This window comes from Salvelinus sp. IW2-2015, linkage group LG4q.1:29, assembly GCF_002910315.2.
Source record: "Salvelinus sp. IW2-2015 linkage group LG4q.1:29, ASM291031v2, whole genome shotgun sequence".
Lineage (NCBI taxonomy): Eukaryota > Metazoa > Chordata > Actinopteri > Salmoniformes > Salmonidae > Salvelinus > Salvelinus sp. IW2-2015.
Window position 1 is genome coordinate 63,940,499 of NC_036842.1, and position 26,862 is coordinate 63,967,360.

Genomic DNA, 26,862 nt, shown 5'->3' on the forward strand with positions numbered 1-26,862 from the left:
CCTCAAGTGATTTTAGATATGTATATGTAATTTGGACTGGAATCTATTGAACATTTGATCTGTACGTAAATGAATAACCACAGCTGTAATATAATACATATTTGTAAAAAATCAACAGGGAGGAATTTTGAAAAAATAAAAGGTGTCCATTTGATAAGAGAGGTCACGAAACCCACCGCAATTGTCTGTAGAGCTGCAGCTCATATGGAGAGTGAGCTATTGAAAATTAGACCATCACAGAAAATATTCATATAAAATCTGTGAAATTAAAAATTGMAATTATAATGGGTGTACAATGGAGGGAGGTCAAGTGGTTTTMGATGTATATGTMATTTGGACYGGAAGCTATTGATTATTATAAGATATGTAGGACTACGTGAATGAATAACCAGGATAAATATTTGTAAAAATCAAATGGAGGGAATTTTGAAAAAGTTACTTGCTTTGAAAATAGAGGTCAAGGAACACACCACACTTGTCTGTAAAAAAAACACCAGATAGGTGCAGTGAAATGTGTTGTTTTAGGGTCAGCCATAGTAGTAAGACACCCCTGGAGCAAATGTAGATCTCTGGCACATTCAAGTTCAAGTTGTTACTGATAACCTACATTGCAGTCAAAGACACTGAAATACATGGATATTACAATACATACACAATAACAACACATTCAAGTTTAAATCACAAGTKAAATTTATGACAATATGTACACTACCAGTCAAAAGTTTTATAACACCTACTCATTCAAGGGGTTTTCTTTATTCTTTACTATTTTCTACATTGTAGAATAATAGTGAAGACATCAAAACTAAACTCAGCAAAAAAAGAAACGTCCCTTTTTCAGGACCCTGTCTTTCAAAGTTAATTCGTAAAATCCAAATAACTTCACAGGTCTTCATTGTAAAGGGTTTAAACACTGTTTCCCATGCATGTTCAATGAACCGTAAACAATTAATGAACATGCACCTGTGGAACGGTCGTTAAGACACTAACAGCTTACAGACGGTAGGCAATTAAGGTCACAGTTATGAAAACTTAGGACACTAGAGGCCTTTCTACTGACTCTGAAAAACACAAAAAGAAAGATGCCCAGGGTCCCTGCTCATCTGTGTGAACGTGCTTTAGGCATGCTGCAAGGAGGCATGAGGACTGCAGATGTGGCCAGGGCAATAAATTGCAATGCCCGTACTGTGAGACGCCTAAGACAGCACTACAGGGAGACGGGACGGACAGCTGATCGTCCTCGCAGTGGCAGACCACGTGTAACAACACCTGCACAGGATCGGTACATCCGAACATCACACCTGCGAGACAGGTACAGGATGGCAACAACAACTGCCCGAGTTACACCAGGAACGCAACAACCCTCCATCAGTGCTCAGACTGTAGCAATAGGCTGAGAGAGGCTGGACTGAGGGCTTGTAGGCCTGTTGTAAGGCAGGTCCCCACCAGACATCACCGGCAACAACGGCCAGGCAAACACCACCGTCGCTGAACCAGACAGGACTGGCAAAAAAGTGCTCTTCACTGACGAGTCGCAGTTTTGTCTCACAGGGTGATGGTCGGATTCGCGTTTATCGTCGAAGGAATGAGCGTTATACCAAGGCCTGTACTCTGGAGCGGGATCGATTTGGAGGTGGAGGGTCCGTCATGGTCTGGGGCGGTGTGTCACAGCATCATCGGACTGAGCTTGTTGTCATTGCACAATCTCAATGCTGTGCGTTACAGGAAGACATCCTCCTCCCTCATGTGGTACCCTTCCTGCAGGCTCATCCTGACATGACCCTCCAGCATGACAATGCCACCAGCCACACTGCTCGTCTGTGTGTGATTTCCTGCAAGAGAGGAATGTCAGTGTTCTGCCATGGCCAGTGAAGAGCCCGGATCTCAATCCCATTGAGCACGTCTGGGACCTGTTGGATCGGAGGGTGAGGCTAGGGCCATTCCCCCCAGAAATGTCCAGAACTTGCAGGTGCCTTGATGGAAGAGTGGGTAACATCTCACAGCAAGAACTGGCAAATCTGGTCAGTCCATGAGGAGGAGATGCACTGCAGTACTTAATGCAGCTGGTGGCCACACCAGATACTGGCTGTTACTTTTGATTTTGACCCCCCCCCTTTGTTCAGGGACACATTATTAAATTTCTGTTAGTCACATGGCTGTGGAACTTGTTCAGTTTATGCTCCAGTTTTGAATCATGTTATTTTCATACAAATATTTACTGTTAAGTTTGCTGAAAATAAACGCAGTTGACAGTGAGAGGACGTTTCTTTTTTGCTGAGTTTATGAAATAACACATGGAATCATGTGGTAACCAAAAAAGTGTTAAACAAATCAAAATATTTTATATTTGAGATTCTTSAAATAGCCACCCTTTGCCTTGATGACAGCTTTGCACACTATTGGCATTCTCTCAACCAGCTTCATGAAGTAGTCACTTGGAATGCATTTCAATTAACAGGTGTGCCTTCTTAAAAGTTAATTTGTGGAATTTCATTCCTTCTAAATGCGTTTGAGCCAATCAGTTGTGTTGTGACAAGGTAGGGGTGGTATACAGAAGATATCCCTATTTGGTAAAAGACCAAGTCCATATTATGGCAAAAACAGCTCAAATAAGCAATGAGAAACGACAGTCCATCATTACTTTAAGACATGAAGGTCAGTCAATACGGTCAGTCAAAACTTTGAACGTTTCAAGTGAAGTCGCAAAAACAATCAAACGCCATGATGACACTGGCTCTCATGAGGACCGCCACAGGGATGGAAGACCCAGAGTTACCTCTGCTGCAGAGGATAAGTTCATTAGAGTTACCAGCCTCAGAAATTGCAGCCMAAATAAATGCTTCACAGAGTTCAAGTAACAGACAAATCTCAACATCAACTGTTCAGAGGAGACTGTGTGAATCAGGCCGTCATGGTCAAATTGCTGCAAAGAAACCACTACTAAAGGACACTAATAAAAAGAAGAGACTTGCTTGGGCCAAGAAACTCGAGCAATGGACATTAGACTGGTGAAAATTTGTCCTTTGGTCTGGAGTCCAAATTGGAGATTTTTGGKTCCAACCGCTGTGTCTTTGTGAGACGTGGTGTGGGTGAACAGATGATCTCTGCATGTGTGGCTCCCACAATAAAGTATGGAGGAGGAGGTGTTATGGTGTGGGGGTGCTTTGCTGGTGACACTGTCTGTGATTTATTTAGAATTCAAAGCACACTTAAGCAGCATGGCTACCACAGCATTCGGCAGCGACACGCCATCCCATCTGGTTTGGGCTTAGTGGGACTATCATTTGTTTTTCAACAGGACAATGACCCAACACACCTCCAGGCTGTATAAGGGCTATTTTACCAAGAAGGAGAGTGATTGAGTGCTGAATCAGATGACCTGGCCTCCACAATACCCCGACCTTAATCAAATTGAGATGGTTTGGGATGAGTCGGACCGCAGAGTGAAGGAAAAGCAGCCAACAAGGGCTCAGCATATGTGGGAACTCCTTCAAGACTGTTGGAAAAGCATTCCAGGTGAAGCTGGTTGAGAGAATGCCAAGAGTGTGCAAAGCTGCCATCAAGACAAAGRGTGGCTACTTTGAAGAATCTCAAATCTCAAATATATTTTGATTTGTTTAACACTTTTTTTGGTTACTACATGATTCCATGTGTTATTTCATAGTTTTGACATCTTCACTACTATTCTACAATGTAGAAAATTGTCAAATAAAGAAAAACCCTTGAATGAGTAGGTGTTCTAAAACTTTGGACTGGTAGTGTACATTCAGGAGTTTTGTGTATTAATTTGTAGCAGGCAGACTTTTCTGTCTCACTGTTCAAGTGCCTGCTGGTTACCTGCCTGCCGAGGCCAAGTGTCAAGCAGATCCTACGGCAGTACACACCTGCTCGTAATTCCACAGGCCAGGAGTCCTTGGCCTGTAAATAAGAATTTGTTCTTAACTAACTTGCCTAGTTAAATAAAGGTTAAATAAATAAATAAAWWAAAAATGTGCATAGGTAGGGAATGGGCAACTTTTGTTCATATCTCTCAGTCCTGAACTCCTGGGCTGCGGAATTGTGAGCAGATGTGTACTGCGGCAGGATCTGCTTGACACTTGTCCTCGGCAGGCAGGTAACCAGTCTCTGAAGGGAAACTTGATCAGTGAGACAGAAAAGTCTGCCTGCTACAAGCTCTCAAAGTCTCACATCAGAATTAGACGTTCATCCATGTTTCTCAAACGTCACATTTCGACATGGATGGAAGTCAAATACTGACTTGTATCACGGGTGACGACCTGCCTGGAAGTCAAGGCACAGTTTCTCTCTTCATTATATGAGGGCAGTGATAGTGAAGTCAGAGCATTGTTATATCCAGGATATTCCACGCCGAGGATGATTCAGCAAGCACGCTTCTGGATGCGCTCAAGTTGGTCAGAAAGGGGTTGAGTTAAGTGGGCCCAATAATGGACTAAAAGCCTAACCTTACTCCTTACATGTTCTGTTTAGAGGCGAATTGGCTCTGGCAACCAAAACAGCCAAATACTCTATCTAAATGTGAATTGATTCTCAATTGCGGTACGGTTCTAGAAACATAAAGCCCTCTATTTTCATATCACATCAAAACAATAAAATAAATGCTAAATACACTGTACACTGTTTTAACCGGGTTTAACACAGTTGCAGCCAACAGTATTTTTCAGTGGCGTCCGTCTTCCGTTTACACACAGTTGTTCGGAGACGCAGATAGCTAATTAACACAGGTACGCCTCTGTCTTTTGTCTGTTTTCCGTGAACAAGCGCTGTAAACATGGACGTTTGGCTGTGTGGGAACCCTATAAAGGTGTCGTAATTAAACACTTAATTTTTATTTTTTTTACTATTTCTCTCTGATATAAAAGATACCTTCCTTATTTAAGCTAAAAGGTAGTTAGCGTCTATGAATGGGTTAGAGTTAAGTGAATCTGAAAATATAAAACATTTCAAATGGGAATTCTAATGGGTGTATCATGGATAAGGCATATCTGTGACTTTGCTACAAGTGATTTTAGCTCTGTTATGTAAGTAGGCTACATATACTAGGTTGCATAAGAGTGAGAAATATCTTAGGCCTATTCATATTTTTTTWAACATAAAATCCATTAAAAAAATTACATAAAATGTCAAAATGTAATTGTTGTGGGAAAAAACAAATTTGGTTTAAGATCTCTAGATTTCTAATTTGAAAAAAAACGTAGTTTTTCTGAAAACACCAGTTTCTGTTGATTTAATACGGTCCCTTAGCCGCAAACGCGTAATATTCACCCATTGAAACCAACATAAAGTTAGTTTTTGAAACCGAGTTGATTAAATAAACGGTTTACCTTGCTCTCTATCGTCATATTATTCTAGATGTATCACTCTAATCATCATAAAACTTTCCGTCGAAGAGACTGACAAGCAAAATCCGAATATCTAAACTGAATTCAAAAATATGGCGGTAATTGGGATGGACGTTCTCAATCATCCAGAATCGTTCTACAACAAGTAAATTATAGATTTATAATTTAGGATTTMTAATCTGCAGTTGCAAATTAGATTGTTATACAGTTAGCCGAAAATGTTTAAATAAAGTATGTGCGAGAATTCAACCAGAGCCATTCAGATGTAGCTCAGTATACAAGCATAGCTATTGACTGATAATGTATAACATTATGGCTCGGTTACTGGATTTACAAAAATAATCTTCCACACAATTTTGAAGACACAGTGGAAGTTTATACGTATTTATTTACATAGATTGCTACAATTATTCAGGCCGATGCACAAGTGGGAACTATATTGTTTCGTCACAAACTATGCGGAACCTATTTACTGGGACACGTGGCTCCGTGGATTAGGTAAAAGTGTCCTAGCTAGCTGTGTTGTTGTTAAATATTACATTTGTAATCCAAAATGTACGATCTTCGATTCATTTATGAACAATTGTAATCATTTTCGAACGCATATATATATATATTTTACATTATAGAAGCGGTATTTAACCATTATTTTGCAACGAGCTGCGTGCTAGCGGTGCAGTAGGTGTTGTTGGCAATGAACTAGTTTTCTAGCGAGACAGCTACAGTAGCGAGCTAGACAGCTCGCAGCTACACAATGAATTTAGCAAGATAGCTGTTTTAGCTAGCTAAGGTTATCCTCTACATTTCTATTCGAAATCCGTTCTTATTGGTTAGCTAATCAATATTATGAGCCCGTAGCTAATAGACTGATCAGTTAGGAGAGTATGGAACCTAGCCGATTTAAACTCAACTCYAAGATTTACGATGGAGTTGAGCGGCGACTAACGTTATTGTGGGCAGACTGGAGSTCCGAGGTAACGTAAAATTCAGTTTGATAAAAAACGACTGATTTCAGCACCCAAAAAAGGGTCCAGTTACACASGACATTGTTCTGTGTAATTGCGTGCTATTCTCTGGATGCTGAAATCAGTCGTTTTTGATAAAAACTTCAAGTTGTGACGTGGGATCACTAGTCCGCCCACAAAAACGCTGCTCAGCTATCTTAAATCGTTGCGTTTTGTTGGATAGAAGAAACCTAGTCAGCAGGTATCCAATAATATGTAGGCTTAACTAATAGTTTAGTAGGTTCCCCCATAGATAGGTAGTTGCTATCTGGAAACGGAAGTTACAAAAATAGATTATCAACCTTAAAAACAACCCTTACTTCACTTGGTAGAAGCTAGCCCAAATATATGACAGCTAGCGTGCAGTTGACCAGGGTTTCCCTAACTATGCACGTTTTGGTTTTTGCCCTAGCACTACACAGCTGCTTAAAATAATCAAAGTTTGACGATGAATTCGTTATTTGAATCAGCTGTGTAGTACTAGGGCAAAAACCAAACTGTCCACCCAGGGGGCCCTAGGACCGAGTTTGGGAAACCATACAGTAGATGGCTACRCTACACATTTCTTGAGTCGACCACTAGAGGGAGGCATAGCCTCATAAATTATAAATAGGTGATAACCAATGACTGTTACCAACCGTGGTAACAGACTTGGTCCTAGGACCCCCTGGGTGGACATTTTGTTTTTTGCCCTAGTACTACACAGCTGATTCAAATAACTAACTCATCATCAAGCTTTGATTATTTGAAACAGCTGTGTAGCGCTAAGGCAAAACATGCACTGAGTTTGAGAAACCTCGGTCTACTCTATGTACTCTAATTGTTAATCTTATGTCTAAATTTTTCCTTTAAGCACACTGTTCTGAATTATTTTATTATCTATCCAACAGATGATTTCTTGACTTGGTGTCTGTGGTCTACTTGATTAAGTTGAGGCAAGTAAAGTAAGTTCTCAATCTCTACTGTATACCTCTATTTTGATGGATCCAAAAAGCATCCGTTTGATGAACTTTAAAAGGGAAATCTGCAGTTGTTACATTTTTTTGACTCGTCATTTAATGATATGTACCCATTAATTCTTGAAGAATATAACTTATAAATGCCTCGTGCTTCGTTCAACTGTCTTAACCCATCAGAATCCAGCAGCATACCACCCTGCATCCCACTSCTACCTTGCCTCTGAAGCTAAGCAGGGTTGGTCCTGGTCAGTCCTTGGATGGGAGACCAGATGCTGCTGGAAGTGGTGTTGGAAGGCCAGTAGGCACTCTTTCCTCTGGTCTAAAATAAACTATTCCCATGCCCCAGGGCAGTGATTGGGGACATTTCCCTGTGTAGGGTGCCGTCTTTTGGGTGGGACGTTAAACAGGTGTCCTGACTCTGCGGTCAGTAAAGATCCCATGGCACTTATCGTAAGAGTAGGGGTGTTAACTGCAGTGTCCTGGCTAAATTCCCAATCTGACTATCATGGCTACCTAATCATTGCTAGCTTCCAATTGGGTCATTCATCTCCCCTATAACTATTCCCCAGGTAGTTTCTGTAAATTAGAATGTATTCTCAGTCAACTTACCTGGTAAAATAAGGGTAAAATAAAGAACCCAAAATATAACCTTGTTTTATTCCAATGTTTGTAAATGCAAACAAACACCATAGAGCCTCAAAACATGTTTAAAGCTATAATTTTGATATCATGGATGTCAGTGCAACCATAGCTCGGTCTATGAATTTGAGAGTGGTTGCATTTCTCCAGCCCCATCCCTCAGCTTTTTGCTGAAACTGGCGGGGAATGCTTTTATAATTTAAACTGCTGATTTCCCCTCTAACAACTCTTTGCTATTACAGATATATAACGTGTTTTTCCGTTAGTCTATTGTGGATGCTACTGTTTGAGCTCAGGTTTGTGCATGTACCTTTTCAAGGTGTGAGATGGCAGTGCCAGCGGCCGGGGGTGTAGACCTCAGTCGTAAATTTGTGTCAGAGACCGAGATCGAGGAGAAAAGGAAGCAAAGACAGGAGGAATGGGAAAAAGTTAGGAAGCCAGAGGACCCAGAGAGTAAGCCACCTGCCACTAACTCCACTCTACCTCCCAAAATGTACACAGACACAAGCAATATCTTTCATCATGCCTGTACACTTGTCTCATCTAAGCATCTGCAAAGCTTTGGTTTCTGTGTGTTTGTGCTGTCTCCCTAACACAGAGGCTCCTGAGGAAGAGTATGATGGGCGTTCACTGTTTGAGCGGCTACAGGAGCAGAAGGACAAGAAGCAGGAGGAATACGATGAGCAGTTTAAATTCAGTAAGGTTCCCACTCTCATTTATTTTAGTCCCTCTCCACTTTCCCTGCAACAGCCCCTACCACATTCTGGGACTTCACATTGGATATCTCAGATTAAACTCTTGCATCTATGGAATGGATAGTCAGACACTGGACCTGTTGAGTACAAAGTATTTGTTACTCTGGGAGTGTGTACATTTTTATATTATGAACCTGTTTGTGTGAACAGATGGAACTATGTAATGTATCAGAAGAGGAGCAGGAGGAGATTATGACCTTGTCTTGGGAATGAGTGGAGCCTTCTGCCTGGCATAGCAGCTTCCCTGCTTTTCCGTTTCCCTGGTGACCAGCCTACTATTAGCAGTCACCCTGGTGGCCATATGTGTCTTGTAAAGCTATACGCTCTTTCAGCAAGGATATTTAAGGAAAATAGATAGCATGTTGTTTTGTATATGTAATAACCCTTCTCCAACTCCCATGGCCTTAAGTTGAAATGATCAGATAGTATTATTGTATTGGTACTACAGTACTTAGACATTTTTTCCATGGAAATTGTCTTCTCACCACAGAGAACATGGTCAAAGGCCTGGATGAGGATGAGTCTCACTTCTTGGATGAGGTCTCCAGGCAACAGAGCCTGGTGGAGAAGCAACGCAGAGACGAGGAGCTGCATGAACTAAAAGAATACAGAATATCCTTTCAGTTTCAGCTGTATACTCCCTCCCCATAACTCTACGTTTCTCTCTTTAACATACACACAGAGAGCAAAAACATGGTGTATCCATTTTCATGTCATTTTATTGCAGAATTATTCTTTTTTCTGTCAGTAGGGCAACATTTAGTAGGCATGAGTCACACAAATAATGGATCTATGTGTCAGAGCCGAATGTGAGAGCCAACTACTCTCATACTCCCTGTGTTTCTCGCTCTCTTTCTCTGTCACAATATTTTGGTGGGGTTGAGTTATTTTGCTCTCTTGACATTAGATTAGGCTTGTCTTACCTCTTTGCTCCCACTCTCATCTGATGGACAGGAGGAGGCAGTCAGTCTACAGGCTTCAGGTCAGTACCAGAGCATGCGAGCGGAGTTGAGTGGTTGGAAATCCTGCTCACCGCTCCGGCGCTCCATGTCCTTTCCAACCTCTCCGCTAAAAACTGCTCTGCGCTCACAGAAAAAAAACTGCTGCTCCAATTTCACTCCATTCATTAATATCACAATTTAACCAACACCTATCTATTGTTGTGACTACCTGGACCGACCATTTGGTTTTGAAGTATTGAAACCAAACCATATGATTTGAATGAAAAGTATTTGAGTAAACATGAAAAGGTGAATGTAAGAAGCGTACATCATTTAAAAAAGGCTTCATGTCATATTAAACTGCATATAAACACTCTGAATAGGTCAGGAGCCAGACAGTGCCTAAGAAGGAACGAAAAGGAATGATTTAGTCTATATTATTTCAAGGCTGTAGCCTACAAAGAAATGCATTGTGAAGCATTTGCGAGTGATACACAATAGGTTGGTAGGGACGTAAAGAGCTCAGCATTTAAAAATGTTGTATTAAATCATTATAGTCTATAAATGGTGCATATAGGCTGTGCCTTACTTAGAATTAAATTGACATTTAGTGCCCTTGAATACATTTTTAGAAACACGAGTTTGGCCAGTCTGTAACTTCATGCGATGGTGCCTGGAGAGCCGGCCAGCAGTGGAGAATATATTCTCCACACTTGCAGAGCCACTGGGGATGCTAAATACCCTTTTGGTCACTCTTGCCAGGCTGAGCAGAGAGAGTTGTTTTATACATTTTTTTCTGTAGGTAGGCCTAAAGGTTTTTAGGCAAAATAACCCAATCAAAATGGAAAGCTCCTTGAACGTTGGAATATGCCAGGCCTATTCGGTCAAATCAATTTTAGCCTATTGTATAGGTAATAGAACAAAAATGAAAGAAACGTTTAAAAGATCAGATTTTTAGTTTATAAATACTTTGCTACAATGACACTCTTATCTACCCACCACGCTCCTTTCTTTTAGCATGTGCACGTTGTAAGTACACCATCATGCTTTAGGGATACGTGTCTTTTCAGATTCCACAATGATTGTTTAGTTGTAGACACTACATCACCACACTCCCTCTCTTGCTCTTGGTCCTCATCTTTGTAAGTCACCTTGATTTTGCACCTGTGTGTTTTATCAGTTTCTTTATTAAAATATTTAGCGAAGGCATGCCCTGAGCTTGTGAAGTGAGTGCTACTGGAGCGAAATTTCGCTCCACGCTACAGTAAAATTGGGCTCGCTCCGCTCACGTACTCTGGTCAGAACGAGTGCTCTTCCACCTTGTTAGTGCTCCTACTCTCAAACATGACATACAGTACAGCCTCAAACACAGAGAACCACATTCTACATGCCGAGAAACCATTAGATWAAAAAATGTAAGGGTAAGATTACAGTTTAAGGGTGCGTAGACAGTGACAGACAGGTAATTAGTGATAACTTGATTTGTCATATAATCATGATAACCTCACAGTGAAGAGATGATTAGCCATTCGTGATCTGACACTGTTCCTTGCCGACCTTTCCAACCCGAACATGAATGGTTTGATCCTCAGCACGAACACTTTACCACGCAATTTTGTGAATGAAAAAAGCATGGTCTCTTTTCTCTTAACGTGTTGTGGTTTTAATTGATCTATTTTAAAGTGTGCTGTATGCTTTGTATGTCCACTTAACTGATATGAACGTATGTTAATGTATGCAAAGCTGCTCTCACGCCACATATCTCAGCACTGCTCAGAGCCACGGTCCTGTTGTGATTCATTCTAAATTCAGCCATAGTTTATAACGTAATTGACTTGAGAGCCTGCATTTCTCTCAATCTTTCTCAATCAGGCTGTCATGTACAATCATGATGCATGGAGCATGATCAGACAATTATGCTATTGTGTAAGGGAGAAAATAAATGTTCCCTCTTTCCAATGAGGACCAGGTTTGTCTGCAGATGGAAGAGGATGCATTGTCATGGCAACCAAATCCTACTGAGGGCCGGCTTTTATGCTGATGGGAGACAGTTTGAAGTGCTTACTGCAGAGAACCATCAACCAGATCCTCTTGTAATATTTTGATTTGGCCTAGTTCAGCTAGTTTTACCACCTTGTCACAGGGTTGTTTTTAACTTCAAAGTGTGTCACTTTTCCAGGGCGTTGGTGGATGCCCACAGATAGACTAGTAAGTGGAAAGAACAGGCTGGATTTATGAGGACACACCTGGACTGTGGCTAGATGAACCCCGAATGCGATTCGAGTGTGTACCACTTATTTTCCTGTATTCACACAGTCAAACATTGTTGGAAAATCTATTCTGACAGTCAGTGCTAGCCCAGTGGGCAATTCCCTGCTCAGAAGTGATTGTGAGATGTGAATTAGTTGTGAGTCACCTGGTGTCCCTATCACTCCTATCAGCAGTTAATTATCACATCTAGGATCTGCACGCCTGTGAGTTATTTTCCATTTCCTCTCCTTAACTCCTGGATTTCACAGTGCTCTGAAAAAACTGGCATCTAGTGAGAGTCGGAAGGAGCCAGAGAGGAGGGCGGGTCCTAAACCAGCAGAGGTCAAGACCAGTCACCTGTCCCAGGCACACCTGTTGGCTGGGGCGTTCAAGCGACGCAGGTGAGGCCAGTGGCCACAGTACCTTTAGACCTAGGTCACAGTTTCCAAATCATCTGGATATAGTGTTGGACGATGTAACACAATTTATAGGGGAGTGGTGGAGTTGGGTGAATTAATGTGAATTAATCTGCATGTCTCTAGTCTTTCTGTTGACTTTCCTTTCTCCTGCAGCTCTTCACAGTCCTCAGACAATAGCAAGAAACAGAAGGTTGAGGAGTCTGCAGCAGGGAATGGGGGCCGGACAGGTGGGCTGAGACCTTCTTATAATGTAACACAATTGAGTGCTCTCATAACACATACTCTTCTATCTCACACGTATGACTTTACCGACATCGGTAAGTGTGACTGGCAGTGTGTTGTGCTCTCAGAGCAGGAGGCGGGCAGAGGTGTGGTTGAGCAGGGCTCCACAGTAAAGACAACAGGTGTCCTCCACCTTCCATCGGCCGCCGTGTGTGTGGGCATCCTGCCGGGCATGGGAGCCTACTCCGGCAGCAGCGACTCTGAGTCCAGCAGCGACAGCGAAGGTAGCATGGACAGGAGCATCTTTCCCATAAAGAGATACAGAGTCTGCAGATAGACACACACCAATATGCAGACACACTCATACGCTTACACACACACTCACCATTGCACACTCACCATTGACACCATTGCTTTCACAGCTGTATGAGTTACTGTTATTCTAAGTCATTAGCAGCGTTTCCATCAAGTGTTTTCCAGCCCAGAGTGGCATAGTTTATGATTTCTTCATAATCACTAAATATGAATTAAAACCTGTGAAATTAACTTCAATGGCATTGTGATTTTGGTGTTGTGCATTCAAACATGACACCTCCCCCCTTCCTCCCAATATGACATCTCACACAGTTTAAATCCCTGGCAGCCTAACCTGATGACATCCCCCTGCGGCTGCACCTGTGCTATTGGCCAAGGGAACAGTGACTGACAGCTTGGGATCAAGGACATGACTGCCACATCACATTCATACCAAACCTTAGAAAACATCAAGAAAGCAAGCCTGAGCTTTGTGGGCAGTCTCAGATGCAATGTATGTGGAAATGCTTTTTCTTTCGTTTTTTTAGTTTATTTTTGATGCGTCAGTGCGAATAATGCTGGATTTTAATGGATTTATTTCTCTCCATGAAAATGTGGGTTTCATCATGGGATGATCGAGGCTTGGGGAGAAGAAAATAAAAAGTTTTTCCGTTTTCTTTGTTTATTTGGTGTAAAGAGTCAGCCTGGTCTCCTAGACCAAATGTAACATAGTAAACTAAAATCTGCGACACTCAAATTAGTATATGTTACATTTGGTGTTGTTAAATAAGACAGAAGGTTACTTAAGGCAAAAACTAAAGGAGGGTGGATGAGTGGGTGTATAATGTGAACGTCTAGCAACCCAAAGGCTGCCTGTTCGAATCTCATCGCGGACAACTTGAGCATTTTAGGTAATTTGCAACTACTTAACTACTTTTTTGCTAATTCCTAACCTTAACTCTAACCTTAACTCCTAACCACAACAAATTGGAATTTGTAACATTGTACAAATTGCAATTCGTAACCTATCACAGATTGTAATTCGTAACATATCATACAAAATGGATGATGGATATCCACAAATTAATACATACCTAACATACTAATTTGAGTGTCCCGGATGTTTGTTTACTATGTTACGTCTACCCCTGAGTACAGGTTGAAAGAGTAGGTGTATGCGAGTGCATGAATGAAGATAACTGGAACGAAATACAGTTTGAGTAAATTGGAATTGACTTCTGTGTCTGTTTGTACTCATTCATTTGTAACCGATTTAGTTGTGACAAATGAAAAATAAGTGGTGCTAAGAAATCTAAGTGTAGGGATATATTTCTCAGGGCACTCTGAAAGAAGCCTTGTTTGTACAGCATACACATTCAATTTGATAAAGTTGAAATGGATTTAATCTGGCACATCCAGAGTTAAATTTATACTGATTGTTCCAAACTTTCTAACATTTTCGGCTCTGGGTTTTCTTGTGAAGCAGAGGTTGAGTTCCTGCCTGACTACATTGCAGATGCATGCCAGATCTTACAATGCATGGATAGGTACAGTATGTTATATCTTCTAACCAGGCACGCAACCATTTGTCACGTTCAACGTTGCAGTTGACTTTAAAGTCGAGACAGGCCGCGTTCCCCTGCTCATACTTGCATGCATCAACTAAGGGTTGCGCGTAACATCATCGACTTCTGTTGGGCACCAGAGTGCATAACATATAGGGCGTGTTTCTGTACTTAGACGTTGCTGACGCCTGACAGATCTTACAATGCCTGGACAGGTATTTTAAATATTAGCTAATGGTGCTGGGAACTCTGGAAAAAAACAAGGTCAAATCATGAAGTCAGTGATCTTCAGTTCGGAAAGTCAGAGCTCTAGAAAGATGCCTGAGTTTCCGAGTTGGATGACGTTCGATTTCTCCCAGTTGGAGCTTGTTTTTTCCCCCGTTTCCAAGCCTTGAACACATTGAAGTCGGAAGTCAGAAAGTTCCCAATTGTTTTGAATTCGGCATAACCACATATGTTATAGCAATTTGTCAGTCGATGACACAGTCGTTGGCATTACACGCAACCATTGGTTGTTGCGTCACCTTAGCTGTGGCGCACGCCCATGATGTGGTTAGCTGATACAAAAATCCCAAACCSCTGGGCAGAGGAACGCATCCCTGACTTCTACAAATCAGGTTTTAGACTAGAGCATCAAAATTGTGATGAATCATGGGGAAATTGTGACTGACGGACTGATCTACAAATAACATTAAGTAGTTATAATGCAGGTGATTTGTAAATCAGTCAGTCTCGACTCGCATTTAAAGTTGGCTCTAATGTTGAATGTGCCCGGATCAATTTTGTCTAGTCCTTTCAGTGTGTTGCATTATGGGTAAAAAATTGTCAGACTTGCGCTAACATGTCAACTGCATGAACTTTACAAAAAAACATGTGATCAAAGGTCAATCCGTTTCTGATAAAGTCACCTTCAAGTTGCTGCAGTTGCTTCTCACCAACTGCACCATGCATTCATCACCTGCATTGTGGGAGGCACTATTTGTCAACCAATCATTAGGGTGTTTTTAGTTGACCCACGCGAATATGACCAGACTTGACTGAACAGGAACCAACTTTGCAGCAATTCTAAAGCTACAGGGGATACAAATGAAATTGATATGAAATTTCACTTTGTGAGTGTGTGCTATGGGGGTACAGAAACGTTTATTTCGCCATTTATAAAGACAAAAAAGCTCAACACTGATCTTGCTGTTGGAAAACCACTAGTGTCGAGACTGTCGCATTTGACCTCGCCGAATTTCGTCTACAGTCACCTTCGTTAGCCTTACTGCTCGAACACACCCAATATTTGTACATCAGTCAGTCACAATTTACCCATGATACATCACGGTTTTGATGCTCTTGAATATGCCATTGGTTGATGCAACGCAACACCTGCGCATCTAATCGGACAGGAACTAGACCAGAATGTATTCATTGCGCACTATCATAGACATCGCATCATTGTGTATGTCCCTTTATGGCGTCTATGAGAGCATGGGCAGCGCTATTGAGGCCATCTCTATTTTTGAAGTAGTCCATTTTCTTCTTCTACTACTTCTATAGGAGTTGGCAAACAAACAGAAAGGGTGCATAGTGCCACCTGTAATGTTCTGTTTGAACAGGTATAAAGCCAAGGTTGACGATTTACTGCCACCTGCACTTATGAAATGTTTGCTCACAAATATAATTAATTGGCTGATCCCTTCTTTAACCCATAGTCCCACCCAGTTGACTACTTCAAAATGGTGAATGTCCTCAATAGCGCTGCCTGTGCTAAAACTGGCTCTTTTTTGGGCCACTAAAGTCCTCTATCTATCTTTAAAGATGAGTCAAGGCTGAATAATCTACAAATCACCTTGCATCATAAATAACTACTCAATATTATTTGTAGATCAGTCAGTCACAATTTACAATTTCTCTCGAACATGGCCATTATGTTGGCTTGACATTATGTTCCAGTCAAACACAGTGCACTGCACAGTGACATTTATGTAAGTTTATTTACCTGAGTGGTAACATAAATACATGGTGAACTTTATAAAATCAATTACAACACCTTCAAGGTACAAGTACAACAAATTACAATTCAATGCATAAAAGATACATAAGAACTTTTCATAAACATTTCCTTTTCAAAACATAGAATATTGTATAAATTTACATTCAGTATACAGTATACACATTTCTCAAATTCCCTTTCCTTTCAGGGGGACTGCAAAGTGGTGTTTTTTGCCACATTTTCCTCCTCCACAAAGTCTTGCTTTAAGATGTAAAACAAAATCAGATAAATACATATTTTAAAAAACTTTTCATGCACATTGTTTTTTGTAAACAGTGAGTAGATATTTGCAACATGCATGATTAACCAAGGCCTTGGGCTTTCACTCCAATGCTGTGTTGCTAGGCGACAGGTTCCTCTGTTTGAAATACTGTGTGACCTGTTGCGGCAGCTCAGCCAATACTGATTTGGCTAAAGTTTCCTTCGGAGCCTGTTAGAACATGACAGGAAAATAAAAGTCACATTAGAGATCTCTAAATGTCAATGATTTTAAAATAATAATGCATTCGAATCAACTTTCATCCAGTAAACGTTTTGGGAAGTAAAGCTTTTACTGGATCACTCCATATACTCTGTATTAAAGATGTTTTCATTTCCTGCAGATGGACTGAAGCTACAGATTGCCCACTCCCACAGCCACTTCCACAGCCACTACCAATGCTGCTTACATATGTGATTGAAATAAATCCATTACAGCATCATCTCTAATTTGTCTAGCAACAACAACCTGTCGTGGTTTTAACATAGGGATATAACAGTCCTTTTTTCCTGATCTTGTCCACATTCTGATTGTACCCACATTTTTAGACAGGTGTAGACAATTAAAAGATGGAATGTGATCTGATTGTGATCAGGTCTTCCTGACCACCTCCGGAGGTAGTCAGACACGCAGATGTCTGGATAGCTTACAAGTGTAGACAGATCTGGACCGTTTAACCATTTAAATCATAATTATCCCACCCTCTAAAAATCATTGACAGGTGATGCCATTGACTTATGGCATCAATGTGTGTCTTAAAATAAATATTATTTTGAAAGAATATCTGTCAAATACGTTTCATACAGGGAGGGACCAGGATAACTGCTCACAATGCGGACACAGTGGACAGACACGGCTACACTGTGGGTACAATCAGAATGTGGGAATTTATACAATCCTTTTGTTTCACCCTATTAAACATGTGAGACACTCACATTTCGGAAGTCCCTGAAGGGAACAAACTGCACGATGTCTCTGACTGCCTCCTCTCCTGTGTAGGAGCGTAACACGCTGCTGTCCCCATCCAGGAACTCCATGGCAACAAAGTCTGCATTGCCCACTCCAATAATGATGATTGACATGGGGAGTTTGGCTGCCTGAACAATGGCGTGGCGGGTCTCATCCATGTCACTGATCACCCCATCTGTGATGATCAGCAGAGTGAAGTATTGCTGCAGGGGGAGAAAGAGAGAGATGGGTGGAGAGAAGGGGTGATTCATGGACAAATCCACTCAAAAAATCTTATTTTATTTGTTTATTTTATTAGTCTACTGTTGGTACAGTCCCATAATGTTTTGCATGTCAGCAGTCAAGTTTTCAAGATATAGGATTTTCAAGAAGCAAAGTGTCACTTGCCACATCATGAAAATTTGACTGCTGACATGCAAAACATTATGGGACTTTATTATCTGTGGACTAATGAAAGAAATACCAAAATATATTTTTTTGTGGATTTTTCTTTTAAGCTTCGGGGATGATGTGAAGGAGACTTGAAGGTGAATATAATCATGTAGGGACAGAGCAGAAAAGTTTGTTCAGACAGAAATTACATTTAGCCAAAATATATTAAACTGTTCCGTTTAGCCACATGGATTACAGACCGGTTTCATTATGATGGCTACTGTATAACCACATCTCCGAAGTGACACTGGTGCTGGAATAACAAATTAGGGCTAGATTCAATCGTTATCGCAGAAGTATGGCGGAAGAGCCTCGTTATAACTCGATTGAAGTCTTTCGCGAAGACTGCATGCACGGTAAATGCTGCATATGTCGGCTCAATCGGAAATTACCTTCAAATATGTATGCGGATCTTCCACAATACGGATTGAATCCAGCCCTTAATATTAAGGCAATTAATATCAAAGCTCCATGTCCTCATTGTAGACAMACATTTATTTAATAGCTTTTGATGTACATGAACTCAAAACACCTTAGAAGAGCACAGGCAGATTACTGATGATTGCATTACATGGTGGAGAAATTGTTGTACACAGGGAGAGGGAAGATGAGAGACAAGATGAGAAGGAGAAAGCAGAAGCTTTAATACTATCCCATTCCACTCCTGCAAAACAGGAGGGTGGGGGAAGGAGGATTTATATAGTCACACAATCCCTGTCTCCTGTTCTTTCTGCTGCAGTTTGCTGATAGTCATATTTAGCATGGAGATTTACATTTGCTCAGCGTGGCATCATAATGAAATCTTCTTCCAGCTGTAAGGCTGGTTAGAGAGCAGACAGCAGCACAGTCACACTGAATTATCACACACGACCTGGAGAATTAACTGACTGGAGCCCAAAAAGACCCACAAGCACAAATGTCAAAGGCTGTTCTGGTCTTAAGGGATCAACAGATTTCTTAATCATACCGCAGCGCGCAGCCAAAGCAGTAACAGCATGTCTGTCTGATTGTCTAGTGTGAGTCAGTGTAAAGCTATGGTCTAATGACCATCATTTCGTCCTGTGGGTTTATTATGGCCAGGTCAAAACCATGAGGGTCAGAGAGAGCAGCACTTGTGCAGGATGAGAGGGCCTCTAGCTGCTTCTCCAAACACAGCCACTGACACAATACCCTCAGCAGTTCCCACGTTCCATGCTCATCTCTATGTAGAGCACTTCAAACATGCCCCCCCCCCCCAACTGTGCCTCTATCTTCCAACCCACTGCGGCTTTCTGTTCTCAAAAGGAAACAAAGCAATCTGACTGACATCAAATGCCCTGGTAATCATTMAAATGGGAGGGCTAGACCTATGTTAATAAAAATAATCTGTTTTTTTTATCCCGTCTCTGGTCATTGTCAGTGTCCAGTGCTCTAACTAACAGACCACACAAACATGTCCCTCTGGGTGAGAAAAGCTCCATTAATGCTTGGCTAGGTTTTGCTTTAAGTGTGGAATACAGACATTGAGGCATAAAGTGTGGAATACACACATTCGGAGGCCAGGATTAACTCTCCTGGCCTTCTGGCATGGTTGATGTGATGCTGTGATGCTGAGACATCAAGCCCTGCGGGCCAATGTGTCACAGCTCCCCAACGTCCTCACACTTAGCAGGGGCACTGGGCTAAGAAGAGAGCTGGGGCTGACTTATTTTCATCCTCTTCTCTCACACACGCACGCACGTGCACACACACACGCACACACATACACAGAAGCACACACACACAAGCACACACACACACACACACACACACTACATTCATACAGAAGCACACGCATGCACACATTCACTGTTTCAATCGCACTCAACATGCACAAAAATATGTGTGCTTTTACTCACTTAGAGACATACAGACAGGTATAAGTTGACAAGTTCACAAACACAGCAACACACACACGGCTTGGCTGTTGTCTTTACTAACTGCTCTCCAGTAATCTCTGTAGCCTTGTCAGTAGCTTCCTCCCACACAAACACAGTCCCTCAGATATGCTAGCTGTTGCGACCCCTTGCTCCTGCCTGCTTCTCGTCAGAGGGGCCACCAGAGCTGGCCTGTGTTTGATAAAAGCACCCTCTCCCCTGCTGTGGACACTGTGAAGTCTTCTGTACTTTAACAGGCCCGCTCATTAGCAAATCATTATCTAAGGGACAGAGACAGACACAGCTACCTCAGCCGATTTGTACACACTCACACACCCACAATCATTTCCCAAGCCCAGGGACAGACATCTACAGTGCTTAGCAGGTGATTTGTGAGTGTATACGTGCACACACATCAAGGTATTTATCTCTTCCATTTCCTAAACCTTGTGAAGTGAACACAATAGCTAATTTGTCTTGTTTTTACAGTAAATATACCAGCAAATTGCAGTAAAATTATTCTTGGTCTTTCTCTAGTTCTCTCTTGTTTCGCTCATATTCTCTGGGGTGACAGGGTGCAATTAGGGACAAAAAGCTCACAGGAGCCTAAAGGATAATTAATAATAACAAGTTATTACTTCCTCCAAACCCACAGGCTGTGTACATCTGGATGTGAAGCCAGGAAACAGAAGGTCCAAAGAGGGGTCTGGACTGTATTTTCACTATTTTCAGGGCATAAGAATGTTATCTATACTCTTAACTGGGACATTCTGTCCTGGTCTGTCTTCCTTCCCTGGAGGAAAATACTTGTTAACTGTCTCATTCTAGGCTGTTCACATACTTAGAAAAAAGGGTTCCAAAATGGTTCTGCGGCTGTCCTCATAGGAGAACCCTTTTTGGTTCCAGGTAGAATTAATTGGGGTTCCATGTAGAATGCTCTGTGAAAAGGGTTCTACGTGGAGCCCAAATGGGTAATACCTGGAATCAAAAGGAGTTCCTCAAATGGTTCTCCTATCGGGACAGCCCAAAAACGCTTTTTGGTTCTAGATAGCACCTTTTTTTCTGAGAGTGTAGAGTTGCTGTCACATCCTTGGGTCACATTCTCCAGTGCTGCATCTCTGTCAAGAGTCAGATCCCTCACCCGTCACAGAGCAGAGACAGAGAGAGACCATTCTGTTGGACTGCAAAGAGAAAAGAACAGACCTCTAATTCACCTTCTATAAATAACTACAGATATAGGATCTTAATTTGAGCCAGTTTGCTACAGCAGGCAAATAATCCTGCAGCAACAGGAATTGTGAATTATTATGTGGATTATAATTAATGGACATTTTTGGAGGGGTTGATCCATTTTTCAAAAATCAAGTGTGAAATTTCAAAGTGGAAATTACAAACTTCAGAATGTTTTTTAAACTTTAAATACACTACAAGGTATTTAATTTTCTGCATTGCAGGAAAGTTCCCCTGCAACAGGGGGATCAAAATATCATCCTACATCTGTATAATTGAAAGGGGATTTTAATGGCTGCTGTCCTCTTCTCTCCTCTGGGCTGGTAATAAGAGCAGAGAGAAATTGCGAGCGCTGTTCAAAATGCCTCTGCAGACTTTGAACTGACAACTAGAAGCAAAGTTTTCTCACAAAGCAATTAGGATCTCTGTTAGTGCTGGATCCAACTCTCCCTCTTACATACCCTGAGTCCAAAACACACACACACACACACACACACACACACACACACACACACACAACACACACACACACACACACACACACACACACACACACACACACACACACACACACACACACACACACACACACACACAACACACACACACACACACACACACACACACACACACACACACACACACACACACACACACACACACACACACACACACACACACACACACACACACACACCACACACAAAACACACATACACAGCTTGCTGATAGGCCCATGAGAAAAGCAGTAAGGGGACTCATTATTTTCTGATTACAGCATGCTGAGCAGCTCTGAGAGGAACAGACCTGTCTGAGAGACACAGGAAAGAATTGTTCTTAAAGGGAAAGCTGTCCAACGGGCTGAATTCTTTTCATTGTAACTGTGATGACTCCACCAATAAGCTGGAGTCCGTAATGTCTCATTATGCATGAGCAGTAGAGTACAGAGCACTACTGTTGTAAAAACAGGGATGAGTGGAAAGTGTTTGAATAGGGTGTGTGTAGAGTAGATTATGTAGTAAATACTCCAGCTATTTTCCATATTGTTAGATATGGCTTTTGAGTTGCTTCAGCTGTGGTGAGGGTATGTTTTCCATGGAAATGTAATCTTTCTTTAAAAACCTCTACCCCGGATCAAGAAGATGTCATGTAAGGACTCAGTGGTAATACCTTTCCAACCGTGTGAATGTTTAACGGTTCTGTGACTTCAGGAGCTCTGGGGAACAGTTGGAAACCTATCACATGGTCAGCCTGTGTGCTACCATAACTGGCCACTCAGGCAGTGGAACAGTGCTCGTGTTTATTACAAAGTGCACCCGCCTCTAAAGTCAATAAGTATTGGTAATGTGGGGGGATTTACATGTCATTTAGAACTGGTAATGTGGGGGGATTTACATGTCATTTAGAACTGGTAATGTGGGGGGATTTACATGTAATTTAGAACTGGTAATGTGGGGGGATTTACATGTCATTTAGAACTGGTAATGTGGGGGGATTTACATGTCATTTATAACTGGTAATGTGGGGGGATTTACATGTCATTTAGAACTGGTAATGTTGACTCATACTAATGACATGAGTTTGGATGGCCATCTTAAACAGCAAAATTATACATTCAATAGAATGAAAATGGATAAACAATGAAACAATGAAAGTAGTGGTCCTAATAGTGCTAACAAGCACTCACCGCAGCAGTCTCCTGTTGCAGGGCCTGGGTGGCGAAGCGGGCCACATGGGTGATGATGGGGGAGAAGTTGGTTGGGCCGTAGAAGCGGATGTGAGGCAGGCAGGCAGAGTAGGCCTGGGCAATCCCCTCCACACCTGACCACAGGAAACAGGAAACCCACATGGAAACCATGTCATGGAAAATGCTTGACAGCAAACTCAGACTCTACGCAGAGGATTTTAGTATGGTACTTCTCTAATACATTAGACAGAAGTCCAACTCCATTGAAAAAGCAAGAAACCAACTCTGGTAAGTACAGCCTGTAGTAAGGTTTAAAACAGGAGTTACAGATAACATAGTAGTTGCTCACCTTGGCAGAATGGATTGGTCGGGTCAAAGTTGATGGCAAATTCATGAGACACCTGCAGGTTCAGGAGACAAAGAAACAAGCCTCAGGTGCTGAAATGGAAAATTCAGAATGTCCAATGGCTGTGAGAGAGACAGTAGAGGAATGCAGGTGCAGTAGAAATATGAATTTGCATTGTTTAATTGTAACTGGTGAGAAAAGTAGTGAATTGAGTATGTGATCAAATTGTATAATTATCCCCTCCCCCAATTCTGTTTCTGTCACTTTATCTATTCTATTTAGCTTTCCTTCTTGCCAATTCCATTACATACATTCCCATCCCTGCAGTGCCCTTTCATTCCCATCCCTGCAGTGCCCTTTCATTCCCATCCCTGCAGTGCCCTTTCATTCCCATCCCTGCAGTGCCTTCTCATTCCATCCTGGAGTGCCCTTTCATCCCATCCCTGCAGTGCCCTTTCATTCCCATCCCTGCAGTGCCCTTTCATTCCCATCCCTGCAGTGCCCTTTCATTCCCATCCCTGCAGTGCCCTTTTATTCCCATCCCTGCAGTGCCCTTCATTACCATTTTTTCAACCTCTTGCTCTCCCCTTCCTCTCGTTTTCTCAGACCACAGATGGGTTAAACCTCCCTAAATGCTTCCCATACAGTATCTGAAAGCAGGGCTAAATATTCTGTCTATTTCTGTTGCTCATCCTCCTCTTCCCTTTGTCCTTTACATCAGTGCAGTGCCATGGCAACCCAGATGGGACGACAGTTGTATAATCATTGGATTATGCATGTATTATACAGACTCTTTATCTCCGTGATAGCGCTCTCTTCCAGTCGCCCTCTTCTCTTTAACACTCCTTTGGCTCTACTTCTATCATATGTAGTGTGCTGTGAAGACACACACTCGCATACAGACAGTACATACACTTACCTTCCAGTCTGGAGGGAGTTGAGCCCCAAATCCCAGAGCAGGAAACATTTTGTCACTGAGGAAGTATTGCAACAGATTGGCAGTGTTGAGCTACTTCATCAAAATTCAACATACAATTTTGCATTACGGAATGTTGCAATACACTTGGGTTGGTACTTTATCATAAACAATTAAACCTACCCACACAATCTGATATTTTGAAGTGACAAAGAATATGACTGAGTAGACACAGAATTAAGAAGAGTTGAAGGGACCTTTTCGTGACTTAAGACGGATGTATTATGAAACATATTATACTGTATGTATCTGTGATATGATCATATTGAGTCCTGTCATTAGTGTTTACTATAACGGGACTCACGTGTCATAGTCCTGGATGATCTGGCCCACAGCCAGGATGGCGGACAGGTACTCGTTGCTGCCCAGAGGATTGATGTAGTGAAGAGAGGAGGGCTCCCGGGGGTTCCCATTAGATGCTGTGAAGTCAATGCCAACCTACAGGAATAGCAAGACAGGAGACACACATGCTCACAAACGCAAACAAAGCCTATAAATCGGTTCAAAATATGAACGGATGTGGAGCGTATAAATAGATTCCGGCCTTATTTCAGGATCCTGTCCTCAGGAAAAGTGACTTCATTCAGAAGGTTACAATATAAACATGCTAATTTGCTCAAAGATTACAACTGACGTTGTAAGTCATGCAGAAGTCATGCAGAAGAACAGCYCCTGGTTGTTAATTAAGAGCGAGATTGACACGATTAAATTAGCAAAAAATGTATAGGTAATCAAATTGTACAACTGAAGATCAACACAGGAGGAAAAGATTGACAGAGAGTGAGTTAAAAGACCAATCTTCATCGTGGTAGCTAGCCAAATTCAAATCTGTCAGCTAGTTTACCGTCTAGCTCTAACTGTTTACTGGTGGTAACCATAGCAACATGGACACTGAGGCAGCGCTAGCAGTGACAGCAGCAGCGGAGACTGAGAGACTTTCCCCCCTTTTTTTTGAATACCCAGCAGAAATCAAATCAGAGAAAGGAAGAATCAATTTTAAACACAGAATTCTGAGGGAGAACGCAGGAACTTTGTTTGCCGACTGCTCACAAAACAGGACTGTTACAAACCTGTTATTTTACACAGACCAGACTACTGCCTGGCATACAGCTGGAACCAGGCATTTCAGCTGTACCACAAAGAAAGGCATCTACAAGGGAAGGCAAATCCACATTTCTGAGGACAGCGATAAGGACCAGGAAAACAGGTTTCTGACGGTAAACATGTATCAGAACGGCACTGTCATGGTCCAGGGCAGTGAGGCTGCAATCAGCTCTGTTGTGCAGGACTTCCCCACCTTAACGAAGATAGCGGAAAGCAAAAAAGAAAAGGACAGCACCCCGACCTCTCCCCTCACCTCAGGCACCCCAACAGCAGGGCTATCCTCCCCCCTGCCTGCCTACAACCACCAGAGCCAAGACCACACTACCATCAGCCTGTTGAGAGACAGGCTGGCTGTGATAGAGGTATGGGTTACTGAGCTGAAGGAGCAGGCGCCCCCAGCTACACCACCACCAGCCCAGACACAGAGCTTCTACAGGCAGATCAACCAGTGCAGGACCCAGCTGAAGAACTCTGTCCAGGAGCCTTACCACAGCGCTTGAGGAGTTAAAGGCCACCATGAAGAGAGCTGGTGCGGGTAAAGGAGGAGATGGCAAAGGAGTTGTCTGTCATCAAGAGGGTGCTACAGCACAGAGAACAGACTGTAGAGACTCCCAAGAGAAAGCTGCAGCCCCTCACCACCCCTAACAACCCCACTGACCCACCTTTACCCACAACCCCCCCCCCCATACCGCAACACTTTACCCACACCCCCAGTCAACAAGGAGGCTCACATGGAGACACCTACTACAGAGAGAAGCTCTCTTGCCCCCCCCCCCTGACACACCCCCACACACACCTCCATGTACACAGGCCCTGTGTACTCCAGCCCGAGACCGTAAACGCACTAATCTGGTAAAACCCACTGAGGTGGCCATCCTCATTGACTCAAATGGGAAATTCATCCAAGAAGATAAACTCTTCCTCCAACACAAGTGTGGCAAAATATGGTGCCCAAAAACACAGGAAGCACTCCACATCCTGTCCCAGTCTGACTTTGGCACAGCAGGCCACATTATTATTCACACCGGCACCAACAACCTGCGAGAGGAGCAGGAGAGAGTAGGCAGCCTGGCCAACAGAGTAGCAGAGAGGCCTCTGACGGTTCCCCAACTCCCACATCACCATCTCCACTCTGCTGCCCCGCAAAGACTTCATCCCCGTACCATTCAGAAAGTCAACGCTGACATCACCAAGGGTGTGGCCTACTCCCGAACGTACACGTTGCTCACCACCCAATAATCACCCCTGAGCATCTGCACGACCACTCCCACCTGAGGAAGCAGACAGTAGGGATGTTTGCCAAGTCTCTAAAGGACGTGGCACTTGGTAGACAAACACCCCATGTCCGCACTGGACAGAGGACCACCCAGAGACCCCTACCAGAACACTGCACCACCAAGGAGCCCCAGGCCCTTCAACACCCCACCAGACCCAGGCGCACCCCACAGGGCCCCACCCACCACCAGAGCATCACACTTCCATCGGCTTAGCCAGACCGGACCGGGCCCAGCCTAC

The 26,862-nt window shown here is 42.6% G+C and overlaps 2 protein-coding genes across 3 annotated transcripts in view; one reads left to right on the forward strand and one right to left on the reverse strand.

Moving 5' to 3' along the window:
* The first annotated feature begins 5,810 nt into the window (after nt 1-5,810).
* psme3ip1 (proteasome activator subunit 3 interacting protein 1) lies at nt 5,811-12,954 on the forward strand. The gene is made up of 8 exons (XM_023985370.2): nt 5,811-5,858; nt 7,255-7,308; nt 8,282-8,415; nt 8,561-8,659; nt 9,208-9,329; nt 12,176-12,309; nt 12,481-12,554; nt 12,678-12,954. Exons 3-8 carry the CDS (start codon nt 8,289-8,291, stop codon nt 12,884-12,886), a joined length of 765 nt encoding a protein of 254 aa, XP_023841138.2. The 5' UTR covers nt 5,811-5,858; nt 7,255-7,308; nt 8,282-8,288; the 3' UTR covers nt 12,887-12,954.
* Nucleotides 12,955-16,637: 3,683 nt separating this feature from the next.
* The window catches only part of LOC111962347 (copine-2), a 29,935-nt gene continuing 19,710 nt past the window's right edge, over nt 16,638-26,862 (reverse strand). The window contains exons 11-16 of one of the 2 annotated variants that reach the window (XM_023985377.3): nt 24,548-24,681; nt 24,187-24,241; nt 23,271-23,322; nt 22,922-23,055; nt 17,644-17,880; nt 16,638-16,879 (exon numbers count right to left, since the gene is read on the reverse strand). In XM_023985377.3, coding sequence (XP_023841145.1) covers nt 16,772-16,879; nt 17,644-17,880; nt 22,922-23,055; nt 23,271-23,322; nt 24,187-24,241; nt 24,548-24,681 — 720 coding nt within the window. In that variant the 3' untranslated portion in view covers nt 16,638-16,771. Of the gene's footprint in view, nt 16,880-17,643; nt 17,881-21,044; nt 21,186-22,921; nt 23,056-23,270; nt 23,323-24,186; nt 24,242-24,547; nt 24,682-26,862 lie in introns of those variants that run through there. The other variant, XM_070443022.1, reaches the window with a different exon arrangement.